The 27,475-nt window shown below is 37.7% G+C and overlaps 1 protein-coding gene and 1 long non-coding RNA gene across 2 annotated transcripts in view; one reads left to right on the top strand and one right to left on the bottom strand.

Annotated features, from left to right (window-relative positions):
• LOC134199020 (uncharacterized) overlaps positions 1-14,972 on the top strand; it is a 36,534-nt gene extending 21,562 nt beyond the window's left edge. Inside the window, exons 2-3 of the long non-coding RNA XR_009973335.1 lie at positions 13,297-13,582; positions 14,286-14,972. This is a non-coding gene — a long non-coding RNA (uncharacterized LOC134199020). The remainder of the gene's footprint in view (positions 1-13,296; positions 13,583-14,285) is intronic.
• Positions 8,845-26,993, bottom strand: LOC101743784 (scavenger receptor class B member 1). The gene is made up of 11 exons (XM_038011780.2): positions 26,841-26,993; positions 25,379-25,431; positions 24,404-24,498; positions 21,959-22,122; positions 18,806-18,953; positions 17,942-18,142; positions 17,242-17,366; positions 16,454-16,719; positions 15,593-15,711; positions 12,084-12,209; positions 8,845-10,205 (listed from the first exon to the last, which is right to left on the bottom strand). The coding sequence occupies exons 2-11, from the start codon at positions 25,389-25,391 to the stop codon at positions 9,975-9,977; spliced, it is 1,488 nt and encodes a 495-aa protein (XP_037867708.1). The 5' UTR covers positions 25,392-25,431; positions 26,841-26,993; the 3' UTR covers positions 8,845-9,974.
• Positions 26,994-27,475: the final 482 nt, after the last annotated feature.

Below are 27,475 nucleotides of genomic sequence, written 5' to 3'. Positions count from 1 at the left end.
TTGGCCCTGCCCCTAGGATTGCTGAAGTCCGTGGGTGACGAAAACCACTCTCTATCAGGTGGGCAGTACGCTCGTCTGCTTAAAAGGGCAATAAAAAAAATTATAAAAAAATGCCATCATTTTTGTTTGTGTACCTTGAGACACAAGTTCTAAGTCACAGTTTCTCAGTAAAACGGCTGCCCCACCCTTCAAAACGAAACGCATTACTGCTTCACCTCAAAAATATACAAGGTAGTGGTACCTGGCTGTGTGGTCTCACAAGATACCAGACCTAACACATTTTTTTAGAAAAGCAACCTACTACAAGCCGTCCTGCTTGCGAATTGCAGACCTCGGATCGGCAAATAGAATATTCAGTGAAGACTTTGCTAATACGGACTGATGGCAAAGAAAAGTATCAGGGCGAGGGTGAGGACGCTCCACGATACCTCTACCGATGCCCGGCCAAACAGAGTATTCACAATTACAATTCATTGACGATTCCCAATGATAATACAAGCTACCAAATATTAAAATTAGCGTGAATACCTAATGCTAAGTAATTAAAATTCGTGCGCACAATACGTTTAAAAAACAACAAAATAAATCTTCACACAGCCAACGGTCAGATAAGCTGTTATGTCATCATCACATCAATAAAAATAGTATTCGCCCAGTGGTTTTGTAATCCGACACATTCAAAGATTCCAATTTAATTGATGGGTATTTTACATTCTCTGGTAGGATTTAAAATACTTAAATTATTTAATCGCATTGCTCGACAAAGACACATCAGTCTTAGCTATAATGTACACACACCACGCAGAAGTATTTGTTGGACTGCAACAGTAATAATCGTCTTCTATAAGCGTCGAATGTTGATCATTTAACTGGTCTAATGTTTTATGTAAGCCGATGATAGATGGGCTCATACAATTATCTTGGTGAGAAACGGTTTCTGGAACTTAAAGAGGAGGAGACGATAACGGTTACCCTGACTACTCAACCTGAACACACTATTGCTTCGTTACAGAAATAGGCAGGGCAGATTATCTCAAAACTTCATCACATACATATCCCGCAAACAGCCAGTTAGACTATCATTAAGATTCTTTTGCATGGATATAATTGATGTCACAGCCCATACTGATAAATACGACTTTCTGTGCCTAACCCAAAACAATGCGATTAGAATATTCTTTCTTATTTACTTGGTGTCTTGAAATGTCTTATTAATTTATTGCATAGACAAATGAGCAAATTCACGACCCACCTGGTGTTTAAGTGTTTACTGGATGTTTACTGAACCTATAGATATCACAACGTTAACACTGCCAGCCACCTTGAAGCTTGTGGCCTATGGGCCTCAACTGTATAGTAATTACGAAAATTCAAACTTATGCGGGCTTACTTTTTATTGCACGATATTATTCCCTGATCGTATAAGTATTACTGAACATGAGTTCAGTTCTTAATTTATTAGAAAAAATATCCTTTAGTCTACTTCTGATCTTGTTTGAAGAGGCCTCCCTTTTTCAAACGAGGCTCATGGCGAATCTTAACGCAGAGGTTGTGGATCTGGTTGATGACCATAGACAGCTGTGGCCACTGGTGGTAGGACCTCTTGTGAGTCCGCACAGGTAGGTACCACCACCCTGCCTATTTCTGCCGTGAAGCAGTAATGCGTTTCGGTTTAAAGGGTGGGGCAGCCGTTGTAACTATACTGAGACCTTAGAACTTATATCTTAAGGTGGGTGGCGCATTTACGTTGTAGATATCTATAAGCTCCAGTAATCACTTAACACTAGGTTGGCTGTGAGGTCCCTCATCCATAAAGGAATAAAAAATAAATAAATAAAATCCCATGAGACTATCAGCGGTAGTGTAGTAAGCCAGCTCTGAAGAGAAGAGAAATTGCCGTTAAATGTATAATAAATTTACGACTTCACGTAGTACAACATCCATATATATTACCACACATCTAAGCAATAAAAAAAAAAAATTACATGTGTGCAATTCACACGTGGTAGAAGTGAAACCTTCCAAAATTAAAATACAATTATCCTAAACGTCTTAAGTATATGTAAAATTTTGTCATTAGTAAATAATTGTAATAGAGCAAGAGCCCGCGACAGCCAGACCTTCGTTATTTTATAAAAGCTGAAAGTTTCTCTGTGTATGTCTCCAACACAGGTAAGAACGACCCGCGATTATAGAGTTCCGATTGTGGTTACTTGGGCAGATAACAGGCAGTAAAGGTATATAAAATAGTACCTTAAATTCGTTAAAGTATAAAGGTTGTTTTTTTAATATTTAGTCCAGAATATCTTTAGAAATCATGATATCCGTTGCCGGACACTTTTTCCAGTTGTTACCCCCTGCCAGACACCCTTAAACTTTAATAAATTTTAATTATACTTTCGTTATACTATAAAAGCTAAATTTTATATATGTTACTTAGGGACTTATAAAAATATGTTACCCCAATAGCCGGACAGTTTTAATGGTTCTTACATCTTGCCAGACACATTGAGAGCCCGCTGTAGGTGCGAGCGCGAGGTAGCAACTGTTCAAGCGGGTGTGAGCGAGATAGAGTGCTTAGTCTATTGTGATCTTTTACTGCACATCAGCTGTCGTTTATAGGATTTATCCGTTCTAAGCAGTGATATCGAGGCGCTACTCGGCATGGGAAGCTCTGTCATTCTGGCGGGCGACCTAAATTGTAAACACATCAGGTGGAACTCATACACCACAACCCCTAATGGCAGGCGGCTCGACGCGTTAGTCGATGATCTCGCCTTCGATATCATCGCTCCGCTAACCCCGACTCACTACCCGCTAAATATCGCGCATCGCCCGGATATACTCGACATAGCGTTATTAAAAAACGTAACTCTGCGCTTACACTCGATCGAAGTAGTTTTAGAGTTAGATTCAGACCACCGCCCCGTCATTATGAAGCTCGGTCGCGCTCCCGATTCCGTTCCCGTCACGAGGACTGTGGTGGATTGGCACACGCTGGGCATTAGCCTGGCTGAATTTGATCCACCATCGCTCCCGTTTAGCCCGGACTCTACCCCGTCTCCTCAGGATACCGCTGAAGCCATAGACATCGTAACGTCACACATCACCTCGACATTAGATAAGCATCGAAGCAAGTTGTGGCGGAGGACTTCCTTCACCGCTTCAAATTGCCCGACGATATTAGGGAACTCCTTAGAGCTAAGAACGCTTCGATCCGTGCCTACGATAGGTATCCTACAGTGGAAAATCGTACTCGAATGCGTGCCCTACAACGCGACGTAAAGTCTCGCATCGCCGAAGTCCGAGATGCCAGATGGTCTGATTTCTTAGAAGGACTCGCGCCCTCTCAAAGGTCTTACTACCGCTTAGCTCGTACTCTCAAATCGGATACGGTAGTAGCTATGCCCCCCCTCGTGGCCCCTCAGGCCGACTCGATAGTTCAATATCGACAACAATGAGGAAAATTATAAGAACGATTAAATATTTTTCTTTGACATGTAATATTTTGTTTGTACTTTATAATATTAAAATAACCTTTTTTATTTTCTATAATATTGCTATGAACGTAATAAAATAATTTTTTTATTGGATATCTTAAAAGATCACAATAGACTAAGCACTCTATCTCGCTCACACCCGCTTGAACAGTTGCTACCTCGCGCTCGCACCTACAGCGGGCTCTCAATGTGTCTGGCAAGATGTAAGAACCATTAAAACTGTCCGGCTCTTGGGGTAACATATTTTTATAAGTCCCTAAGTAACATATATAAAATTTAGCTTTTATAGTATAACGAAAGTATAATTAAAATTTATTAAAGTTTAAGGGTGTCTGGCAGGGGGTAACAACTGGAAAAAGTGTCCGGCAACGGATATCATGATTTCTAAAGATATTCTGGACTAAATATTAAAAAAACAACCTTTATACTTTAACGAATTTAAGGTACTATTTTATATACCTTTACTGCCTGTTACCTGCCCAAGTAACCACAATCGGAACTCTATAATCGCGGGTCGTTCTTACCTGTGTTGGAGACATACACAGAGAAACTTTCAGCTTTTATAAAATAACGAAGGTCTGGCTGTCGCGGGCTCTTGGGCCATAAGGTAGCGCCCTCTGTGAATTGATATTTTAATTTCACGTATAATCAAAAAAACTCGATGTAGTCCAATTACAATAAAAAAGGCCGAATGCCCGTCATCATATTGAACCAATAAATAAATTACAGACCGCTTATAGACTTCAAGGACTCGTAACCGTTGTCAAAGTCCATGAACTGCAGACAACTAATTGCAATCTAATTGGACTACAAACCAGTTTATCATATTTCATATTTACATAAATAATGACGAAATATCCCTCACTCGGTGTGTTGAATGCAACGTGTTTTGCATGTTGCGCAAATGGATCCTCCTCCTTCAGTCGATCGCTCATTGCTGAGCATCGTGATGCGCACGCCTGTGACCTTTTTTTGTAATTTGTAGCCACTTTTGTCGGTCAGTGGCACAGTGTAGTTCGTGGCTCAGTCTCATATCCAGACACTCGGACACTTGGTCACTCCATCTTTTTCGGTTCCGACCTCTGGGATCATCCTCCATCCACTTTACCCGTCACTATGAGTCTCTCCAGGTTGTCAGAGGGTTTTCTTGCTATATGACCAAAATATTAGAGCATTCTATATAGGCATTTGGTGGATAGCCTCTGGTCAACTTTTAGCTCGTTGAGGATGGAAGCGTTCGTCCGGAAAGCCATCCAAGGGATGCGCAACATGCGCTGCCAGCACCATATCTCAAACGCGTCTATGCGTCGCCTATCAAACTCTTTCAAGATCCATTTCTCAGCTCCATACAAAAAGATTAAGAAAAGGAGCGTCCCAACAATTTGCACTTTCGTATTCTTGAGTATGTTCAGATCTCTCCATGTTTTGTTTAGCTGGCTCTTAGCGAATTTGGCCATTCCGATGCTTTGCCTTATTGCGGTTTCCGATCCGCCTCTATTGGAAATAATCGAGCCGAGATACACGAAAGTCTTGACGATGTCGTATTGGCCAAGACGCAAGACGCATTGGCGCAAATGGATAACGAATACAATAGAAACCACAATGTGAATGCCACCACCAACCATTGAACCGTGAGATCAGCTTCTTCTCGCAGTTTAACTAGCGCTATTGTGAACAGAAAAACAGTTGTGTCGTGACGTGCAGCCTTTTTGACAGGACATTAAACCTACAATAACTAGAAGATATAGACTAAAACGCAGACTTGATATTGTAACTTTTGAGATTTAATAAGACGACTGGAAAAGGGAAAAGACAAGTATTACAACTTTAATACCATAAACAATGACAAATGATTGGATTGGACGTTCAACTGGAGAATAGTATTCAGTTTTTCTGGACGAAACTATGTATGTCCTTTTCTGTGCCCCAACCACCTGAGACTACTCATCACCGAACAAGTAGAAGAAAAGAGGCCTAGGAGGCGTAGTCCCCTAGGCCCAGATTAAGACAACTTTGGACTTCAGCATCACTGTCGCTATCCACTGCGCTGAGGACTGGAAGGAATAAAGGAACATAGTCCTAACAAAAGTGCTGCGTAATGGTCACGACCCTCAGCACTGAGGAGGAACCACCTGTTCGCAATTCACGAGGACCGGTTGAGTAGTTATGACGTGAAAGGGTAACAAACAAACAAACAAACCTGGCATTTATAACTAATATGTATGGATTAATATGGATGGCCGTGTGATATGAGGTCATAATCGCATATACACTACGCGAGGATTGGGTGTTTGACCTATAAGTTCACTGCCGTCTCTTACATTATATTTAATTATTTATTTAAAAACGCAACTCGGACTACGATTTAAATAATATTAAACATTTATCTGTCTGACTTCTCATTAAAAATTAAGAAGTTTGATTTGTACTAGACAATAAACGTTTAAGGAATTTTCTGAGGCACAATGTTCTTCTACAGGAAATGCGCTATTCAACGTACAGGCCCTAGGTGGTAGGGGTGAACTTCTTGTTGGCTTGTGGTTTTTTTTATTTATTGCTTAGATGGATGGACGAGCTCACAGTCCACCTCGTGTTAAGTGGTTACTGGAGCCCATAGACATTTACAACGTAAATGCGCCACCCACCTTGAGATATAAGTTCTAAAGATCTCAGTAGTGTTACGGTGGTGCGATGATGAAAGATATGACAACGTGTTTTCACTGGACGTGGCAGTGTAATCTTAATGATGCTCAATCAGGTTATACTGAATACGCTATACCAATAACACGTCTCCACCGATTCCAAGACGACGCGACGCGACGCCTGGTGGAAGTTTTCATTGAATACGGCCCTGACGAGCGTATTTGTTGACTCCGTGACAGCGATAGCAACATGATCACTATCACAATCATTATTGTCAGAGTACATTTTTTTTTTTTTTTTTGAAGTCATCGTGGCCTAAGAGATAAGACGTCCGGTGCATTCGTTTTGAGCGATGCACTGGTTTTCGAATCCCGCAGGCGGGTACCAATTTTTCTAATGAAATACGTACTTAACATAATATGTTCACGATTGACTTCCACGGTGAAGGAATAACACCGTGTAATAAATATCAAACCCGCAAAATTATAATTTGCGTAATTACTGGTAGTAGGACCTCTTGTGACTCCGCCGGGTAGGTACCACCACCATCTCGTCCACCCAGCAATCAATTAAAAAAAAAACTGGTTTGGTAGCGATATACGACAATACGACAAAGGGTAGATCTTCCACCGAGCGGGTGATATTGCTCGGTAGACCCATGGTTCGAATGTATTTGTTCGGAACCTGTACGTATGCAAGCTTATCTTGAAAATGTCGTAAGCGAGATTCAGGCATCTGTCAAATATCTTGTGTTCTGTGAGGGCTACCCACAAAATTATATACATACCCACGTATGTGTATACGTGTCTACGTGGACGTACGAAATTTTAAATGGGGTAGATATATTCTCGTTTCATTTTCTAGAAAGACTTTTTGGCGGGAACGCGAGGAGTGAAGTTGTGTGATTTGTTTTATTTTGTCTATTTAGTGTTTCTTCGGGTTTAAATGTGTAATAATGGTGGTTTATTAACTGTTTAATATCTGTGAAAGTGCACAAATGTGGGAAAATGAAACAAAGCCGCTGGACGTAACTTCTCGGGATCCTCCAAAAAGTCCACTGAAAAAATCTTAGTAAATGACCACCATTTTACTGAGATTATATTTCATCTCATATCATCTCATTTAATTTCATCCCAGTTGATTAATGTCTCAAATTAATCATCTTCATTTAATTTCACTCCATAATATTATTTTTCATAAAAATATGAATATACATTAAATAAGAAATGACTTAAAAGTCTCAGTTACCAGGTCATAAAATCACTTAAAAAATTTTTTTCTAGAAATGGACGGTATTTAATATAAAACGTACTTTATTTAGGACTAGCTTTTGCCCGCGACTCCGTCCGCGTGGAATAGTTACTTTGGTATAACGCTAAATTTTACCCGCCTCTTCATTTACGTAGAAACTGAAAATATTTTTGAATAATAGAATGTTAAGGAGCTATTTAAGATACCAAAATCACGCTTTTTAACCGACTTAACAAATGGAGATTATTAGTGCTCCGCTCGTATTGGTCTTAGTGTGATGTTATATAGCATATGGCCTTCAATAAGTGGGCTATCTAACACTGAAATAATTTTTCAAATCGGACCAGTAGTTCCTGAGATTAGCGCGTTCACAAACAAACAAACTTTTCAGCTTCATAATATTTGTATAGATTACTGTTCACAGCCTATTTATTGGACATTAACTGGAATCCTAATTGGAAACTCAGACAGCCGAGACATTTCTTGTGGCGTGCAGCATCAAGTAATGAAAAAAAAAAACAAACACAAAAATTAATGCGAAAATAATAAAATTTCAGACGTCACATGTCCCTTAATAACTGAAATATTTGATTTTCTTATCGCTTGTTGAATGTAATTTTTTTGTTTGCAATTTTCTTAAGGATCCGATATAATTTTTCTCAGAATTGACGTCAATGGTTCATCGTTAGTCGTCGTCGTGGCCTAAAGGATAAGACGTCCGGTGCATTCGTATCTAGCGATGCACCGGTGTTCGAATCCCGCAGGCGGGTATCAATTTTTCTAATGAAATACGTACTTAACAAAATGTTCACGATTGACTTCCACGGTGAAGGAATAGCATCGTGTAATAAAAATCAAAACCCGCAAAATTATAATTTGCGTAATTACTGGTGGTAGGACCTCTTGTGAGTTCGCACGGGTAGGTACCACCGTCCCGCCTATTTCTGCCGTGAAGCAATAATGCGTTTCGGTTTGAAGGGTGGGGCAGCCGTTGTAACTATACTGAGATCTTAGAACTTATATCTCAAGGTGTGTGGCGCATTTACGCTGTAGATGTCTATGGGCTCCAGTAACCACTTAACACCAGGTGGGCTGTAAGCTCGTCCACACATCTAAGCAATAAAAAAAAAAAATTTAAGCAGGTCCTCGAACCGACAAAGAATATTGATGTTTTGATCTTATTGCTTTAGATTGGTCGCCGTAGCTGCTTTGAAGTCGTAATCTGAGCTCATAGATGCTCTCTTCAATCACGTATAATATCCTTTCGCTATGAAAGTACTAACGCTATATTGGCGAATACCTACTATTCACCCTGTACAAATATCCCACCTCCCACGGCACGCGAGATAAATGGGCACGTCTTCTACGCCAAGACAAATGTGTATATCTTTATTCTATATCAATTACTTTGTTAAATAGCTGATGAAGTATTATAAAAGAAAACAACAAATTAATCTAATTAATTTACTTAAGAATAATACAAACAATTATCACTATATTTAAAGTATGTCACAGATTTTTTAATTTTGTCTACTTAGTCTAGAAGTACGGCATCAATATTTATTTAAAGATCGCAACTGAATGAGCCACTGGGCTGAAGACGTTTTACTGATGCTAAAGAGCATTCATTGACTTTCTTTCTCTTATTTAACATATTATGTTCAAAAATCCATCCAGAGCAGACTTACAGACAGACGGACAGACTTCTCCTAGCTCTTCCTATTCCTCTAAGCTCATGTGAACCACACAATGACATTAGCACGATGCCTTCAGATGCGCGTTAATTCTAATATCACTTAATTTCCTTGCATATAATATAATATAATATTTAATGAATATAATATATTCATTATATAATATTTAATGAATCCTATATTTTCGTAATAACTATAATAAACGTAATAACTATATTTATTGGTGGTAGGACCTCATGTGAGTCCGCACGGGTAGGTACCACCACCCCGCCTATTTCTGCCGTGAAGCAGTAATAATGCATTTCGGCTTGAAGGGTGGGACAGCCGTTGTAACTATACTGAGACCTTAGTGCTTATATCTCAAGATGGGTGGCGCATTTGCGTTGTAAGTGTCTATGGGCTCTAGTAACCACTTAACACCAGGTGGGCTGTAAGCTCGTCCACACAACTGGGTGGGTGGACGACCCATCTAAGCAATAAAAAAAAACCGGGGTCAGATTCCTTGATTTATTTACAAATGATGGCATTATTGGTTCTATGCAGTGACCCCTCGCGGCGAGTATCTCCCATGCCGCAATCCAATAATGCGTTTAGGTTCGAAGGAAGGCACGGGACAGCCGCTGGACCAAAACAATTGAAACTTCAATCTTATGACTTAAGGTGGGAAGCTGCATTTATGCTGCCATATCTAAAATCTCCGGAGCCGATAGACATCTACAATGTGAATGCCGCCACCCACCTTGAGATATGAGTTCTAAGTCTCAGCTTTTACAGTACAACGGCTGTCCCGCCCTTCAGATCGAAACGCATTACTGTTTAACACACTTGTAAAACAACCAGAGGTGTCATTCAATAACGAATTCTCAATTTCCTGTTGTCAATGTTTTCAATAAATCAATGGCTGTTCGACTTTAGCTTTCTCCGCTGTGCTCAAATAAAAAGTAATTTCCTTTCGTGTGAGATAAAGTAATCCGCAATTCATGTTCCGACGAGAATAAGCCAATATTGTTAAGCCGAGAACCAAGAAAATAATTTGTACTGCTAACACCAAATATGGTCCATAGACATATACCAATCTCAGTTGAAATATCAGAGTGCTTTTAAGAGGTGGCTGTACCTGAAATAGAAAAAAAATTAAGTAATTTTTTTTTTTATTGCTTAGATGGTTGGACGAGCTCACAGCCCACCTGGTGTTAAGAGGTTACTGGAGCCCATAGACATCTACAACGTAAATGTGCCACCCACCTTGAGATATGAGTTCTAAGGTCTCAGTATAGTTACAACGGCTGCCCCACCCTTCAAACTGAAACGCATTACTGTTTCACGGCAGAAATAGGCGGGGTGGTGGTACCTACCCGTGCGGACTCCCAAGAGGTCTTGCCACCAGTAATTTAAACATTTAGGACAACCTCGTATGTACATATCTGTGTGTGTGTGTGTGTGTGTGTGTGTGTGTGTGCGTGTGTATTCACGAAAGCTTCCACGATGGACTAATAGCAACGTGTAGTGAAAATAAAAACTTTCAATATTTATAAATTTGCCTGAATTGAGAGCGTAGAGCGCCCTAGGGGAGGATCCATTCTGCCTATTTCTGTAGGGAAATTCGTAAAATAATGCTTTTTTGGGCTAAGATTGGTTAATGAGCTCACCGCCCACTTAGTGTTGAGTGGCTACTGGAGCCCATAGACAACAAAAATGTAAATACCACCACCCTTTTTAGACATGAGTTCAAAGTCTCAGTTTTAAAATACAACGGCTGCCAATCACTCTTCAAATCGAAACACATTACTGATCGCTGCATGGTAGAAGCAGGCGGGGCGGCGAATGTCTTTAGGAATATTGATACCTGCCCGCTGGATTCGAACACCGGCACCGTCGCATGGCTCGATACGAATGCACGAGATATCTTATTTTTTACGACTGAAAAATGCACTCCAGCCTAAAGAGTAAAAGTTCGACCTTACGTTGAGAGGCTATTTTAGCGTAACCTTAACTAGTAGGTGAGCTCACGGGGCTTAAACCTGACGACGTTGCTAACACGAACCCTAGCAAGAGCAGTGCTTCGCAGAATCTACCACCGAATCGGAAACACGACCGACTGAGAAGATCCGGTGAGAAACTTAGTGGGCTGTGTCTGTGGGTTAATTTACTTAATACTAATAAACTTTAATAATCTCGTCGAGCCCTTCGTCGCAAGCGACGGGTTCGACGAGAACGATGACCGGGCGTCCAAGTGGAAGGCAAGCGTGATACCAATAAATTTGCTACAGTAGTTCGTAAAGTACACACGTATCGATAATACCCACGCCTTACTCAAACCAAATAAACTTGTTTTAGTTTTCTTTTCCAATACTGAAAATCTGAATATAATCACAAATCGAATTCGTTTTCAGCATTTCAACAGCTGCCAATTATTCAGCTGTTATACATATTATGTTTGCAGATGCAAATTATTTTCGTATTATTTACGTCAATTACATATTTGTATTGTTACTTTGTAAATATATCTTTAATATTCTTGTTTAATTTTGTTTGGCAGTTAAAATTGCTATTTTGTTTTGGTTTTTGTGTTGGTGGCTTATTTTTTTTTCCTACCTGTGCTGATAGCCTTGAGAGGCTATATCAGCGTTACCCTAGCGCGTAGATGAGCTCTCGAGGTTCAAACCAGGAGATGTTGCAAACACTGGCCCTAGCAAGAGTAGTGCTTCGCAGTATCTACCTCTAGATCGGAAACGCGACCCAATGAGAAGATCCGGTGAGAAACTCAGTGGGCTGTGTCTATAGATTAGTATACTCGCCGAACCCTTCGTCGCAAGCGACGGGTTCGACGAGATCGGCTTGAGATACCTAAAAGCACCGTTAGTGGATCGGGAGAATCCGAAATGACGTGTTTAGGGCTGTTGGCGACGTCCACATTGTTGTGCTTCAGCAATACGTGGTCCGTCGAGCAGAGGATCGTCCATTTACGTATTTAAATAAAATTAGAGATACTAACAATTTTGAAATACCCCACTGGTACCAGCATTTTTGAGAATCTTCTAGCGTCACTGTTGAAAGTCACATCATCAACCACTACGTTTAGTTGTACTGAAAATTCGGTTTTCAACGCCAAGCCCATTATCTGGAACAAAAATATTTTAATAAATTTCATTTAGATAACTCCCTATTCGGAGTGATAAAATGAAAAATACTAGGTATAGTTATATATATTTTTTAAATCAAGTATGTAATTATTACACTATTAATTATATAATTATTACCATATTATTACATATTACATTGTAACATGATAACAGTGTGTATATTAATTAATATAATTAAATTATATAATTAATTATTAATATAATTAAAATTAAACATTAATAACGTTAATGACGCAAGTTGTACTGAATATGAAATATGTAAAAAAATGTCAAGTAAAAGTCGGTGAGATTCTCAAAATGTTCTGCTTAAAATATCTACCTACATGGATTGATGAAATCAAGCCAACATTTTTTTAGTTCTTCACTATCGAAAGCCCTGCTTACCAATTCAGAACCCCCCTTTTTTCACGCGAACGTCCCCCGTCGAGTGTCTCATGGACCCCTGGAGGTCCACCTGGACCACTTTGAGCACTAAGGTCTAAATGATAAGACGCCCGGTTTCTCGTATCGGACTATGAGACTATTCCGATGCTCAAATCTCGCAGAGATAACAATTTTTTTAAAGAAATACGAACTTGATACATGATCAGGTCTGACTTTTACAATGATTAATTAACATAATGTATACAAATCATGTGCAAAAAAATATGCTTAATCACAATTCGAAGCAATCTTGCGTTCCGGTTTGTAGGGTGGGAGAATCCTTGTACAATAATACAATTCAGGCTTCATGTGTTTGATTAATCACTAACGAGTTTGGCCTATGTTAAAATTAGATGAATTAATGATGTTGCCCTGCTACATATTTCATTCTGATATACGTATTGAATCTAAAGTGTATTTTTTAAACATGTGGGGAAAAAACTTAAGTATTTAAAACCTTTAAAACTCTTTAGTTTAAAAAAAGGTTTTTTTTAGACGGATCCACTGACCTGTCTGTCATTCAATGAAGAATAAGTTCGAACAGAATAGTTCAGTTCAGTTTGCATAATTTAATAATACTATTTAAAACATGAGTCTCTCAAAAGCCGCAACCAAGCATAAGACATTTTTTTTTTTTGTCAGGAGGAAATCGCCGGACTTCCGCCCTTTTCTGGGGATACTGGGCGGGGTATGTCAGAGTCGAACTGACTAAAACCTCCTGTCGCTCAACAACCAACGTCCAAACCTCGAATGAGACAGAACTCATGACAAGGCAAAGGGGGGGAAGTGAAGCGTTTAGTGCGGAGCACATCTCTCCCATCACCCTCCCCCTCGGGACGCCGGACTGGCGGTCGTCGGCGCCACGACCACCAGCCCTCTCGGTCGGCAGACTGTCCGAAGCCCGCCTAGATGGCGCCGGTTAGAGTGGGTAAGCATAAGACATAATATAACCACGACCACTCCGCCAGGAGTGTACGACTGAGATGAAGAATTTAAAACATTAATTTAAAAATTTAAAAAGGAGATTAAATGCTTTAAATGTTGTTTTCTTAGTTTATTATAGAAATGCCAATGGGTTTAAGAATACTTTTTTTTTTAAGTGAAACTTCTTTAGATTCGTTGTTATTTCAAACTCGATGAAACGAGAAATTAAGTCCATAGAGACACAAACACTTAAATGTATAGGATTCAGCCGGCGAGAGAATGAGATAGAACATATTAGACGCTCTCAGTTTAGTTTTTTAATACAGCACCATCTATGAGATATTTTAATATTAACCTGTGTATGAAACCTCTTGTAGTGAATTTTAATTTAAGATTATTCGTGAAGTTAAAATATCAATTCACAGAGGGCGCTACCTCATACTGTAAAAGATGATTTACAATTATTTACTAATGAGAAAATTGTACATATTATTATTATTATACTTAGACAATGACATTTAGGATAACTGTATTTAAAGTTTTGAAGGTTTCACTTCTAGCACGTGTGAATTGCACACATGTATTTTTGTGATAAATGGAAAGATCATATATTATTGTATAATTTTTATAAAAAAACAATTTTTACAACTTTTTTTTCGCAATAATTCAAAAGTTATTTCAAAATAAAAATTAATTTTTTAATCCAGTACCGAAGACACGCCGACAGCTCCCGATCAAACCCGAGCGCGTGTGACGTCATAATGTTAGTTTTCCCTCAATGCAATTCATATAGAAATAATAAGTGTACAGTGTTTTGATCTATTTAATTTTGTTGTCATTGTTAAATATACAAATATTTATATTGAAAATGTCGAACCTCAAACGTTATCGTTCTTTTTTTGTACCATTATGCATGAATACTACAAAAACAACTCCTGAAAAACTGTTTTTAAATGTTTCCTAAGATGACAAACGTCGAAATAAATGGTTTCTAGCAGAGCACCGTGATAATCCCAAAACAAAATCGATTTTTTTTTGTTGTGAAGATCGTTGCGGCTTAATTTTTTCTTAGCACCATTGTTATTATTTATTATTAATCTAAGTATACAAATAAAATAATTATTATATATTCAAATAGAGTTCAGTGAATATTTTTTTTAACTAGACTCCAAATCATTACTTATAAAACTATAGCATTTTTTTTATTAATAATTTAAAGTACTTAAATAATAAATTCATGTATCTTTATCTAATGAGTGGGATTTAAATTTGATATATGTATTTATAATTTTATAACGTTCGAAGTTATGTATTTGACTAGATATTTTTTTTTTAATTTTATGTCATAGTGGTTTTGCTGTTGTTATAAAATAAAATTTAAATAATTTTCATGATTTCTGTTTTTTTATTCCAGCTGAAACATGACATGGAAAATTATATTTATTAAACAACGATGGGAGTGATGTGGTACCACACAAGTTTAACTGTCAACCTAATCGTAAAAGACCAGGCACTACAACGATTCTTAGATAGCCCGCTGAGTTTCTCGCCGGATCTTCTCAGCGGGTCGCGATTCCGATCCGGTAGTAGATTCATTCGCGAAACAATTGCTCTTGAGTTGTTAGGTCTCCTTCGGAGGCGCTCGGGCAGTTGTTAGCAAATCCCACCCCTCTTGGCTGAGCCTTTGCTCGCCCACCTGTCCTGGTGAAACTGGAAAGGCCTTCGGGCCACCAGTAAACTTTCAATCATAAAAAAAAAAAAAAAAAAAAAAAAAAAAAAAAAAAAAAAAAAAAAAAAAAAAGATTCTTAGATCAGCTGCAGAAAAACGACGGAGATAACAAATCATCCAAGAATTTTTTTGTGAATCGTCAGAAAATATGGATTTTTTTTTTCTTCTGTTTAACTCTGGGCCACTCAAAGTAAATTGTAATGTCTACGATTGGCGGAAACTGATGTACATATATGTTAAAGTAAATACTTAACTAATTAGGTATTTGACTACATGATATCTTACCGGGTCAATTAGTATATTGCTGCCATGTTTCTCTTCGTCAGGTTGAATTCCTTCTATTTTGCTATAAATTTCTGGATCGGCGTACAGGAAATGTGCATTAGATAGAGCCACGGGTAGACCTAAAATAAAAAATAAAATCCTTGACAATGGATCCTGTCTATAGATTTTTTTGCTTGTTTATTGACTAGGCTACATTTCAGCTTGGTTTGGTTTGGCTACATTATGTTATAACCGTTCAAAATATACTGTAGATCTTGATCACTGTTTACTGTGTGTGTGTGTGTGTGTGTGTGTGTGGGTTTATTACGCGGGCTGTTCGAATGTAATTAACAGTGTCAATACAATGTATTTTTTACGAATGCTCTAGCGCCTGAATCTATATAATAATATTATTGTTTTGTTTCTGATACTCAGCTATGACAATGCTTGGAGATTATAAGAATAATTTTTGAACAATTTCGTTTCAAGATATAAAAATCGCAACAAATTCAAGTTCTTCCATATCTAGTTAATAAAATATTGGCCCTCTATTGCGACGTCCTTACGTTCCGGTGCCTACACGGGTCTTTACTAGCTGACCCGGCAGACTTCGTAGTGCCTCAATCGATAATCGATAAATAAAAGACCTAACCTTATGTATAAAATAAACTTAAAACAAACAAAAGGATCCGTCCGACGGGGGACACATCAAAGGAAAAACAAAATTGTTATTTTTATTTAATTCCGAGCACGTTCATATTTATCTACCTTTGAAACCTTCTCTGGATTTCTACAAATTGGTCCAGCCGTTCTCGAGTTTTAGCCAGACTAACGAACAGCAATTCATTTATATATATATATAGATTATTTATTGAAACTTACCAAAAAAGCAGGGTGACAGATGAGAAATGTACTCTTGACATTCTCCAATACAAAGACATTTGGTATCGTTATTTGTCGTATACGTTCTGTTACTAATTCGATAGACCAGACCCTTGGCTCCATAGTCAGTTGTTATCGTGTCAAAATAATCCAATTCCAGAATTCGACAGAGAATACTTCTGTATATTCTTATAGGCGTTTCTGGGGTCATCATGGCGGGGTAGTTGATACCTTCAAATGCGTCTATAAATGAGTTGCATTTGGACCTTAAATTTCAGATTAAATAGTACAGTTTTGACATATATTTTGATTAGAATGTGAAAAAAGTGAGAAGAATTTGTTTGGGATATGTGGAATATTCCAAATATTAGGATATGAAATATTCGAAACATCTTTGGCTACGATGATAACCCCGATTGATTCTGTGAAGCACTGCTTTTGCTAGGGTCAGTGTTAGCAACGTCATCAGTTAGAGAATAGGTAGAAAAAAAATTAGATAGATGACGATACTTATTACTGTCGTGAAGCAGCAGTGTGTTTGATGGGTGGGGCAGCGGTTTTATTATAAAACTGACACTTCACTTGAGAACCGATGTCTCATGATGGGTGGTAGATGATGTCTCTGGCTACCATTTAACATCTGAACCCACCCAACTAGGTAATAAAAAATACGAAAATATACCAGTAGGCTTAGAATAAAATCCCTTTCTCGATGTTTTTGGGAAGTCAACCTTAACACCTTATTTTCGATCTGTAATGTATTAATGACATTTGCAGAAGAGAAGTACCTTTTCTTGGGATTTTCGTAATTCCACATTTCAAGACCTTCAATTCCATTTACAGACTTAATGGCAAACTTGTCTGAGTTTTTAGCGCTCACCACATAGTTATAGACCGCTTTTTTATCGTAAAGCTGGAAAATCATAAAATACGATATGAAATAAGAGGATGAGTGAAAGGTTCTGATGCGGAGACAATGGCACAGGAGAAACAGTATAAGACGCAGAATAATAAAGTGGAGAGCCTATGGGACAAGTTAGAGGAGCATGTTGGATAACCTTTCCAATCTACCTACTCTAGGGTTAATTCTAGGGTTAATTTTGGATGATGGACTTATATTATAACTGACTGATATTACGCTCAGCATTTTCAAAAGGCTCGTTATATGATATCCAACACGTATATTTATCATTCATCACCTGGTGGTAGAACCTCTTGTGAGTCCGCACGGGTGGGTATCACCACCCTGCCTATTTCTGCTGTGAAGCAATAATGCATTTCGGTTTGAAGGGCGGGGCAGCCGTTGTAACTATACTGAGACCTTAGAACTTGTGTCTCGAAGTGGGTGGCGCATTTAAGTTGTAGATGTCTATGAGTTCCAGTAACCACTTAACAACCAGGTGGGCTGTGAGCTCGTTCAGCCATCTAAGCAATAAAAAATAAATTAATAAATGGTGCAGCTAGCACAAAAAAAAGTTATTTTCTTACTCTATCCAAAATTCCCAATCTATCGAAGTTTATTATCCCTGGTATAATATTATGCCCTAATCTTATAAGAGGCTCGTCGTAGCCCCAGAGGTAGTCCTTTGCTCTCATCGTCACTACTGGCTTGGAGTTCAGCTGCGATGCCAGAAGGTTGAAGGCTAGTTGAGGAAAGTAGGAGTAGGCACCCACTTTGGAGGCTATGCTCTGAAAGAAGAATGTAAATATTCATTCTAAAGGTTTTACCGGTCTTACCCACTTTACCATCAGCATTCTCGGGAAATCATTTCCATATTAAAGGCATGAAATGGGAAACCGATGACTTAAAGTATTCGAAAGGGACATTTTCATGCGCAAATTATTCTACTGTACTATATAATATGTATGTGACAATTTTCAGGAAACTATGGATATATATATAATTGGTCCAAAACGCTTAGTAATGGGTAAAAATTAACAGAAAAACTGTATTAGAATGTAAAAAAAATCTTTTAAGGTTCTGTTGTGAAATGTAAGAATCAAAACTTGAAAAGTCTGCAAATGAGCGTTGCTATTATAATTTTAAAAGTCAAATTGACAGTAAGTAAAGTTGTATTCACGAGTTGATTCGGTTTTCGGCCTATTTTATGGTATTGTTATAATTTAAAGGATTTTTTTATGTATAACGCACCTGCACGTTACTTCGCACTGGTTCAGACATTTTAGGCTCTAATCAGGGTACTGTATGCTATATCTGATTATTTAACTAACATACTTATCCAGAATATACCGACCGAAAGACGGAAGCCCTTTGGAATTGATCAAATTCACAGGGAAATTCACACAATATGAGACCGAAGTAACCGAACATTATATTATGTAGATACTCACCAACATTGCGATATTCGCCAACGTGACATCTATATCTTCAGGCCTTCCCACAGACGCCTCGGGTATGAAGTTCACATCGATTCGAGGAGTATACCTCATTTCTTCAGCTTCTTCATCTATCACAAAGTTTTTATTCGTTCGAGCCTCACTGAAAGAGAAGAAGTGAATGATAATAAAATAATTGGTTCAAGATTTTTTTTTTGTATTTATTGTAATACACTTAATGTATTTGGAAACGTTGGCGGATATAATGTCTAAGGCGTATTCTACCAGTCAACCAAACGTGATGGTTTTACTTGAAGCTAGACGTATTGTGAGCCCTTGCATGTGCCTATCACTAATGAGTCGTGCGTTGATATTTGACAGATGAAGCATCAGTTGATGCAATAAAATTGAGCCTTGGAGCTTATGTTTTAAGGTGGCTTATGGCATTTATATGTTGATTTACCCTTAATTCGTGGTGCGTTGTGAACGTGCCTGTGTATGCCAGCAGAAATGACGTCAAACGAGACAAACAAGCTACAAATTAATATATTAACGTAATTAAACAGTTGTTTCGGATCCCTAATATATAAAACATACTTATTCGGAAACCTTTTGTGTAATTAACACAACAATCAAATGTACATTACAATATCGTGACTAAGTGAGTAAACATTACCTTTATATACCCATCAATCAGCATTTCGTAATTCCGTATTTGGGATAAGCATGAATAAACTAAATTGATGTTCAATAGTGACATCAGGCTGGGTCCAATCGTCGTAAGGGGCTGCCCGCTTCAAGTTGTCCAAGAATATATACGGGCAGACGTTCCAGGTGGGTGAAAATAATTTAGAGAGAGAAGGTAATAGAAGAATCCAACCACCCTGGGCAGCGCTTGACAAACTAAGCAGTCTCTTCGTCGCCCATTCAACAGTGCATAAAAACGAAAGTTAAGAACCAGTGCCATTGATCAACTCCAAGCTAGGATATCTTCTTTTTTCTCAAGGAAGGAAGCCTACTGATAATTTGTAAAGTATTGTTAATACTAAAACAATATCAAGTTTGTCTAAGAGATACTACTTAAGTTTATTGCTGTCAACATATACTATATGTGTGCAGTGTATCTTAAATGTATGTGTGTCAGAAGCACATGCAAGTAAATCCTAATTCCGTAATACAAACAGTTTTTTGTGCTTTCCGGTTACGACAATTAATAATACAGATTAAATTCAAATTACAACCTTTTGTAATACATATATAGTACAAGGCTGGCTTGATTTCAAGGTAGACTAATTAGTTAATACTAGATTCCTGTCAATTAGTAAGTCTAACAAACGACTAGCTACGCTTTACTGTAACAAACACAGCCGCCATGTTACTTGGATGGAAAGATAAAGATAAGTCTGTATTTATATTGTTCATCTATTTTAATTTTTGTGAACTGAACTGATTTGAATGGAATTTTCGCAAAAACTTTTGATTTTTATTTATTGCTTAGATGGTTGGACGAGCTCACAGCCCACCTGGTGTTAAGCACCTAGTTAGGCAGGGTGGTGGTACCCGTGTGGACTCACAAGAGGTCCTACCACCATAAAAATATATTGTATGGATTAATATTAATGAAATATTTTCATATTTTCTTTGATATCTGCGAGTACTAGACAGAATTAAAATTACTTTCAACTTTTAATCTAGAGTAAATTAATGCTGTCTTTTCGAATATATTAGAGTTTTTGGGTCACGGACGACTAAAGGGTTATTCGTGGACATTGGAATATTGTGCTAACTGCCGTCTATTTTTCTATATTTCTCGTAGTTAAATAGGTAGTTAGGTAATATTTTAAGTTTCGAAGAATAGCACCTTGGTCGCCCGTGTGACCACGGAAACTGTAGAGTATACAAAATTTTGCAAACACAATAAAATGATCATAGCAAAAAAAGCGTGAGATTAAATCGAAAAATAACTTTTAAAATATAATAATATGAAGATGCAAAAAAAAGCACATCTATCATAATTCAGGGACGCATCGCAAAACTAGTATTTAAATAACAAGATTCATAGCTCAATAGCAAACGTAGTTAATCAATAAAATTCCTAATGAATAATTTTATATTGACAAAAACTCGATTATCAAAATTCGCGATACCAAGACGTCTTAGTCAGCTGCGACAAATGGCATTTTTATTTTTAGAAAACTGCGTTTTTACTGATCGAACTTAAGAAGGAGACCACTTATTTACTGCTTATGTAAATGAGCAAGCTCGCGGCCCACCCGGTCTTAAGTGGTTACCGGAACTTCGTTATATAATCCCAACATATCTTGCATTTAACAACAGCTTGCCCATTCTATAAATCACAACCACACCGCGATAAAAAATGGTAAGAATTGTGATATCATTCCGTGCGGGCAGTACTACCAATAGGAATTACGAACATGTATAGTTTTTATTTTATTATTCCTTCAGCGCGGAAATCTTCCGTGAACTGATGTTGACTACGTATTTAATTCGTACTAAAAAGACAACGCTTATCCGTGAATAGAACAGCGCCAGTTTTACACTATTTAGAATCATTGCAGCCAGAGTCAACCTATGTAATTAATTGATTAGGCTACCTTGCTCCTAGCCATGCAGCCTACCATCATTGGTAGGTACAACTCTATAATAAATTCATAGGGAAAATAACAAGTTCAATCTGCATAAAAATCTATATGTATTTCCGTAGCAAGCTGGATTGTGCTTATGACATTGGAATTATTAAAATAAATACCTTCTTATTGATGAATGGTTGCAAGGAATAACATGATGGCAGAGGCGAATTATCCGTAAGGCAAACTAGGCATGTGCCTAGGGGCGTGTAAGTTACAAGGGGCGCGCGAGCTCAAAATTTTTAAATTAACGATTAAGAATTAACTTCATTCGCGCATTAGCGTAAGTACAAGGGTCCTGGTCTACTAAAGTCTAGGGTTTGATGATACAACGTCATCGTAATTGCAAAAACAACTAGTTAAAATTTATGGTATTATGGTCATTTATGGCCGGTACAGGGGCGCCGATAAAGTGTTTGCCTAGGGCGCTCTGGACCTTTAATCCGCCACTGCATGATGGTATCTACCTCTCTACGGCACGTTCCACAACCCGTAACAGAAAGTGAATAAACAAACAAACCTATAAGTAAACGGCCCGACTTCTTGCACTTTCAGCTTATCATGCTCTCCGGACGTGAACTCCTCAGCGTTGGTAATGTTGAACAGGTACGCCGATATGTGTATACCTTCTATAACTTCCATCATGGCGTTGTGAGTAAGCGTACCATTGGCTGCTCGGGAATACTGGAAGCAAGACAGATCATATGGTATTGTGTTTAGTCAAATCCGGATAGCTCCGCCAATAAGACGTGCCAGGGACTAAAACTAGCAAAACTACATGAATGAATAAAACTGAATATTTAAAAAATCAAACTTCTTTTTGTGTTAGCGACAATGATTGCTAATTGCCGTCTATGATAGTAAATTTTTTTTCTATTGAGTAGATGGGGCAAATGCCCTACTATCATACACCCATTATCCTTACCTTCCCCCTGGTTCTTGAGTAATGATAGAAGGACGCCTTCGCCTAAGGTACCTTCGCCCTGCATATGCATTCCGGTTCGGAAGGTAAGACGCTCGTCTATGAATGGAATAGAGGCTCCAGTCTCTGGAGTTGAGCTACTGGAGTGAGTAGCCACGAGCTCTCGCAGTTGACAATTATGTTACTAATGCGATTAGAACTCGTCTGGTCCAAAATGCCCAGAACGGGATATGGCGACAATGACGTCACTCACCGTGAGACTCATGCTCACTAAATAATAGCAAATCACCGAATATGCAATATGCAAATTAAAAAAAAAACAGATTCATATTTATGGTTCGGTAGTAGGTACGCTAAGGTTAGCTTAACGATTAATAATGAATATAATTTTACGACTAGGAATTCTATTTTGACTGACGTAATCTTTATATATGAACTAACAGATCCGGAATTAATTTTCACTGCCGAGAACGAGAATCAATTAATAAAAATGTATGCTAACTATCAGCCTAAAATACTTTCACTAAGAACATTATAATGGGAACAACTCCGGTTCATATTTCAATGTATCATACCTCCAACCTCCAATTCAACTTCCAAAATCTAAACTTTCTAGCCTTGACGATTAGGTATGCAAAATCTAAAAGATAAATTAGTTCAATGACTCTTAACAAAATAGCACTAGATTTTAAACACATAATGAAGACAAACATACAATGAATTAATAAAAAAATTATAATGTATTTAAACATATGATGAAGATAAAAGATAAGGATTGTTAAAAACTGAAGACGCAGAAAGGGTGCTCATTTGTGCTCAAACGACCCCAATTCTTACTTCTTATGTACAACAGTTTTACACCAGGCGATCCGAGAAGTCCAGAAGTCATCCATGTCAGATGTATATTTGTTTTCGTTTTGCCCTTGTCGGCTCAACTTAATTATAATATTCCAATAAAATATTATAATAAAATATTACGTTGAGAGTCGTGTGAATAAATTAATAAAATAAAAATAAAAAACTCTTACTCGCATAGCTAATTAAAATATTGAAAAAAAAAACAGGTTTGTTGGCAGATTCAAATAATGATTTGACCTTGTTATTAAAAAATGATTGTCTAATGTTGGATATCATTTTCTTCTTGGAACGGTCAAAATTGTTGTGGTCAAAAAAATATTGTTACCAGTATGGCCAGACGAGCTGTCGGCCCACCCGTAGTTAAGTGGATAACGAACTTAAGATTATGGCTAAAAGTCTAAATCACATTGGAATATCGGTCGCAGTCGGGATTGGCACGCGAAATAACTACGCTAATGATACGTTTGGATTCGCAATTATAATCACAAGCGTTCCGGCTATGCGTTAGAATGATAATAGGAAGAAGTCGAGAATTTAATTGGACACTGGTGGTAGGACCTCTTGGCCACTGGTGGTAGGACCTCTTGGGAGTCCGCACGGGTAGGTACCACCACCCCGCCTATTTCCGCCGTGAAGCAGTAATGCGTTTCGGTTCGAAGGGTGGGGTAGCCGTTGTAACTATACTGAGACCTTAGAACTTATATCTCAAGGTGGGTGGCGCATTTACATTGTAGATGTCTATGGGCTCCAGTAATCACTTAACACCAGGTGGGCTGTGAGCTCGGCCACCAATCTAAGCAATAAAAAAATATTTAAAAAAAAAAAAATATTTAAATAACATTACAAATTTTCAATATTTAGCCTGTCAATAGACAATTCTATCTGATTGCATTTCCCTGTAAATCAGCTTTGAATCCAAAGAAAAACAAAATATCATGGCCGCCATGTCGCGCGATCTTAAAATCCACCCAAATCATCAAATATCACCAATATTGTTGGTGAGCAAAGTTCATTAAACAAACAACATAGATGGTTTTAGTGGACGAAACTATAACTTTAGATCAATGTACAATCGGGGATATTGTTTCAAAGCCGATTACATGTTTTAATACCTCATCAAATGTTAAAGAAATGAACACGCGGCCGAACTTTGAGGTCGTCAACTGTAAAACTTGAAATACTCACAAATAATGTAATAGGTATTACTGGATCGAAGAACATTAACGTAATTGATACACCGATACTCATCAAGCCCAGGACTAAGCCCGGAAGCGGGTTCCCTGGAACAAAATATATATACTGAATGAACCAAAACAAAATTACAATTGTTATTAAGATAATTAATAATCTGCGGGATATTTATAACTATGAAACACATAGTTGCTGTTGCCAAACATGATAATACTTTTAACTCTCTTTTTATTTTGCACTACCTTTGATTGACTGGTAGAGAATATCTTAGGCATTAAGTCCGCTAATGTAAATTTTATCTCAAGTGTCATGGATAATAAAAAATAAATAAATATCTGACTGTGGAGTGTTTACTGGTGGTAGGGCCTCCTGTATGCCTACACGGGTAGATACCACTGTTCTGCCCACACCTGCCGCGACGCGTGTTCCGGTGGACCAGCCGTTAGTTACTATAAAATTAAGACTTAGACCTCATATCTCAAGGTCGTTCAAGGCGATGCCTATGTGTACACGTGTTTGGTTGCAGTATTTTTTTTATTACGTAGATTTTGTTTTGACCGCGATGACCCCTCCTATTTTTACCGGGTTCTGACCCGGGTGAAGCTCGGACATTTAGATGAGAGCGTAAGAGAGTTCTTTAAGGAATGCCTTCGCCAGTTCCAGGGAACGCACCCATTCCATAGAGGCAATAGGAGATTCGGGCCTGTGTCAAAAAATAGGGTTTTTAGAACTTTTTTTAGCACAAGCACAAATCTCTCACGAGACACTTCTACAAGACAAGTACTGACTAGATGATGTGTCGGCATTGTGGAATACAGATTTTGTTAATGATTCGACACGAGGTCATCATATAAGATCCTCACACGCTTCCTGAATGAGGCGCGTGAGAAAAGCCTCTCAATTAGATTCTTGACTCGATTCTTGAGCTCTTTTATGTGCCTGATCTGATGATCTTGATCTGATACTTACTTCCGTTCTTCATCGTTGTTTAATGATGCCCTTTGATCAGGTCTCAGTCTAATCTGAAATAAGAAATTTTGGTTTTTATGCGGATTCCTAGTTATGCGAAATAAGTCGCGGGGGCTTATTTTTGTTATACGATGTTATTTCTACATCACATAGTCATCACTTAACAATTGACGGGTCGTGAGTTCAATTGTTCAAATACAATAAAACCCTTTTTTTTTTCAAAAACATCAACAAGTCGGAGCTTTGTGTCATAAAACATTGAAAACGCGAAAACTTTGAAGTAATTAAATTTTATTAACAGTTTAATTAATGTATGTTGTATAAATATTTAAAAAAATTGCCATAAAATAGAACAAAAGAATGAGATCAAATTATATTATATATTATTCTGACAGTCAACTGCTATATGGCAAAAAAAATATTCAGCTTGAAATAATGAATAACTCAGCTAGACATGCTGCGCGGTTTCGCCTGCGTTGATTTTTTAATTCAGAGAGGTTGAAACACGATGCATATTCTCGGAATAAAAAGATCTATAGACTAGCAGTCGATTTTTCGATCGGCATCGGCGACCGGCATTCACGAATTGAAGTCTAAGGCTTTCGCTACCGCCAACTTCAGACACGCTTTTTTCCTACCTATGCTGATAGCCTTAAGAGGCTATTTCAGCTTCTCCTTGACGTGTAGGTGAGCTCACGGGGCTCAAATCGGAGTGTTGCTAACACTGGCCCTAGCAAGTGCAGTGCTTCGCAGAATCTACCACCGGATCGGAAACGCTACACACTGAGAAGATCCGGTGAGAAACTCAGTGGGCTGTGGTGTTAAGTCAGACGATCTCAGTGGCCAGTTGATGTCGCCACCACGCGAGATGACGAAGCCTCCGAATTTCTCATCAGATGTAACAGGAAAAATTAAACACAAATAAATCAAAGAGAAAGTTTTTAAAATAGAGGAATAAAAAAATTGGTACCCGCCTACGGGATTCGAACACCATTGCATCGCTAGAGATACGAATGCACCGGACGTCTTATCCTTTAGGCCACGACTATATTATGAAATCCGCTTTACTGAAGATTCATATAAAACATTACAAAATAAAATAAAACAAAATATCTGAGCAGTTAAAAGGTCAACAATTAAATGTTTTAATAATTAATTTAACGAATTGAAATAAAATATTTTCTTGGACTGTTTGACACGAAAATTGTGAAATATTTCTATATTTTGAGTAGTTTTAACGATGTCTAAGAGTCGCGAAAGTATGTTATTTTGTTTAAAATCGTTTTAATTAAAGTAAATCTATGGAAAATAACATTTTGGCTGAGCTATCTTACGAAACATCTCGTGTACGGACTAATAAACAGCCAATGATGTCTTCGATTCATAAATAAAAAATGAAAATAACTAGAATATTGAAAATAAAAAATGAGAATAAGTAACTAAAACGAGTATACGTACTTACATTCAAAAATAAACTAGAAATAATGAAAACTGTCTTATTTTATACAAATTAAAAAAGTGTGAAGTTTCACTTAAAATAATTAAAAACAATTGATAAAAAAAATATTTTTTTCACAACACATGTATTTCGACCGCCGTGTCAAACTATTATGTTGTGAAACAATCTATTATACATAGCTCGGATGTTCTTGGTGGCTATTTATCATAACATGTCCTGAATATCCTTTCTCGTTGTCCGTCGATCTGACAGACGGCTGAGTCCCGCTCAGTACTGTCGGATGTCACCCACGGGGTCCACTCACCGTCAGGTAAGTTCGATGCTCTTTCGCCTTCTATTTAGAACTATCTTATAGCTGAACGACAAAGCATTCAATTAAATTTAATTAAAACAATAGAAAAATATATTCTTTAAGTCGTTAAAAATAAACAAAAAAAACATAAATTAATAATTACAGCATAGATAAATCTCGCCATTCAGATTAATTATTTACGAAAAATATTGAATGTTCAAAACTGAAGTGTCATTAACTTCAAACATAACAAACCCGGTGCATTCGTATCGAGTGATGTAGCTATGCCGGCGGTGGTATCCCGCAGGTGGATACCAATTGATCTAACGAAATACGTACTTAATAC

Source organism: Bombyx mori, chromosome 6, assembly GCF_030269925.1.
Source record: "Bombyx mori chromosome 6, ASM3026992v2".
Taxonomy (NCBI): domain Eukaryota; kingdom Metazoa; phylum Arthropoda; class Insecta; order Lepidoptera; family Bombycidae; genus Bombyx; species Bombyx mori.
The sequence above is the reverse complement of the archived record's forward strand: the minus strand, read 5'-3'. Positions and strand labels throughout refer to the sequence as shown.